Source organism: Macrobrachium nipponense, chromosome 39 (genome assembly GCF_015104395.2).
Source record: "Macrobrachium nipponense isolate FS-2020 chromosome 39, ASM1510439v2, whole genome shotgun sequence".
Taxonomy (NCBI): domain Eukaryota; kingdom Metazoa; phylum Arthropoda; class Malacostraca; order Decapoda; family Palaemonidae; genus Macrobrachium; species Macrobrachium nipponense.
The window spans coordinates 8035601-8038100 of record NC_061099.1 but is presented as its reverse complement, the minus strand read 5'-3'; the positions used below and the strand labels follow the sequence as shown (position 1 = coordinate 8038100).

Below are 2500 nucleotides of genomic sequence, written 5' to 3'. Positions count from 1 at the left end.
TTTCAGATTCATTGTTTTTTTTACCTTTGGACGAATTGAAAAGCATCACTGTTTTTTTTTTTTTTTTTTATAATATTCAAGAGGGAATCAATAAGCATTCAGTTGATTTCTTGCATATGTTTTTCTGTCGTTATATTTTATCTAATACTCTCGTTTTTTTCGTGATTACGAAAATCGCTGATGGATATAACTTTTAACAAAAGTGATTTATAAACAGAAGTACGAGGTGTTCCTAAGTTGCCTTACACGCCATAATCGTTAAATTCATTTGCCAAGTAGCCCCTTGGGTATGGTCATGCAAATATCATGGCTGTATCATCTTTGTACATTTTTCCATTATTTACTGTCAATAATTGGAGTTGGGAATAGAACTGAAAGAGAGAGAGGAGAGATGAGAGAGATAGAGAGAGAGAGAGAGAGAGAGCGAGATGAGAGAGAGAGAGAGAGAGAGTTCAGGATATATAGGCATTTGTGAGATCTAATAGATGGTGTATATTTATTTCTTATTTCATTTTTGACATATTTTACCAGTGGATATATAAAAAAATAATTTGCAAATCAAAATGATTTTCAGATATTGACACTGATAAGTACGAAAGCAGGTATTTATGTTGGTGCAACCGAAACCAACGTAGATATTTCTCAGTGTGAATATCACCCTCCCACCAAACCCCACCACCACACACGCACAAAAAAGGCCATTTAAAAGTTCTACGAAAAACAATGTATTAGAGACACCGTTGTACATTTTAATAACAGTAATTACATTGGTGTTATTCATTGTGATACCGCAATACGGATACCATTACTTTCACCTCCTGTGAGCAGAATCATGCATTCGCCTTTTCCAGGTCAATTGTGTTCGGAATGATGGTTTGATTGTTTGAATTGGTGGGGGGAGGGGGAGGCGTTGTAAAAATCGAAGGAAATACAATAGATATTCAGGTCCCTATTGTTCATCTTTGTAAAGGAATAAAAAGGGACCATTTTTCAGAGCTTGGCTTTTGCAATAGCTGAAAAAATTCCCCCCTATAGTTTCATGTATTATTTTCAAACGCCCTCGTTATTATGGTATTAAAAGAAAAGCATGAGAGCAAGCAGGAGGAATACCCAAAGCATGAGAGCAAAGCATGAGAGCAAGCAGGAGGAATACCCAAAGCATGAGAGCAAGCAGGAGGAATACCCATAGTATGAGAGCAAGCAGGAGGAATACCCAAAGCATGAGAGCAAGCAGGAGGAATACCCAAAGCATGAGAGCAAGCAGGAGGAATACCCAAAGCATGAGAACTAGCAGGAGGAATGCCCAAAGCATGAGAGCAAGCTGGAGGAATGCCCAAAGCATGAGAGCAAGCAAGGGCAATACCTTGTTCAGAGTTTGATAAAGAATGAAAAAGATAAAAGGGAACTTGATGTTATATGGAACATATAGTCACAGAATCTGCCATCGGAACCCACAACTGAAACGCTTTCATAAGTAAGCGATTAATTATCCGAAGCCGAAATGATTTGAATTTTGAAACAATGCAACTGCTTTGAGGTTTTCCTCTTGTTACACCTTTCAGACCTTTCTACTGTCAATTTCCCTGTATTTCAATGATGAAATCGAGTCAAAAAGGAATACTTGAAAGGAATACTTATCGGAATATCATACAAGAAACAACTGCGCAGTATTAAAACGAGTTGAGGAATTGTGGTACCTTTGAGCAGCCCTACAACATCATTTACTTAGACCCTCAATGTCCGTAACACTGCATGGAGGATTTTATCAGTTTTACAAACAAGGAAACTGGAAGATCTCGTGAGCGTTTTTTTCCAGATAGTACATTTAGAATGATGTGTAAAATGACCGTGCTGTCATCATCGGGGGGATTTCTTACATAAAGAAAGTCCTAAGCGCTGAAATAAATGCGTAAGCGATACATCTTCCTTAATCCCCGTTGCATGAACGGAATCATGAAATGGTGAGGCTTTGCCATTTCCGTATGTTTTAGTGTTACATTTATTTGCTCATAATTACGGTGTTTTTCTTTCCCTGGCGGTGGGGATGAATTATCAACGATGCAATTACGGTGTTAATAAGGGAGGTTTCACGTTGCTCGTTACTTTGTACTTTTAGTTTTCAGTAGAAGAGAACTATTGAGATGGCTTTGTCTGTCCGTCCGCACTTTTTCTGTCCGCCCTCAGATCTTAAAAGCTACTGAGGCTAGAGGGCTGCAAATTGGTATGTTGACCATCCAACGTCCAGTCATCAAACTTACCGAATTGCAGCCATCTAGCCTTAGTAGATTTTCTTTTATTTAAGGTTAAAGTTAGCCATGATTGTGCGTCGGGCACGGCAGACACACAGGCCACCACGGCCGGCTTAAAGTTCATGGGCCGTGGTTGAAAGTTTCATGCAGCATTATACGCTGTTCAGAAAACTCGTTTGTGCCTAAGAAACTTTGGCGCATTTTTTATTTATTTATTTATTTAATCATTTTTTTTATTTTTTCAAATATTA

At 38.3% G+C, this 2500-nt stretch overlaps 2 protein-coding genes across 3 annotated transcripts in view; one reads left to right on the top strand and one right to left on the bottom strand.

Moving 5' to 3' along the window:
- Positions 1–2500, top strand: part of LOC135210092 (gastrula zinc finger protein XlCGF26.1-like) — a 798432-nt gene that overhangs the window by 156806 nt on the left and 639126 nt on the right. The window lies entirely within an intron of this gene.
- LOC135209941 (uncharacterized) overlaps positions 1–2500 on the bottom strand; it is a 141506-nt gene that overhangs the window by 40520 nt on the left and 98486 nt on the right. Inside the window, exon 2 of the mRNA XM_064242672.1 lies at positions 1154–1363. Coding sequence (XP_064098742.1) covers positions 1154–1363 — 210 coding nt within the window. The remainder of the gene's footprint in view (positions 1–1153; positions 1364–2500) is intronic.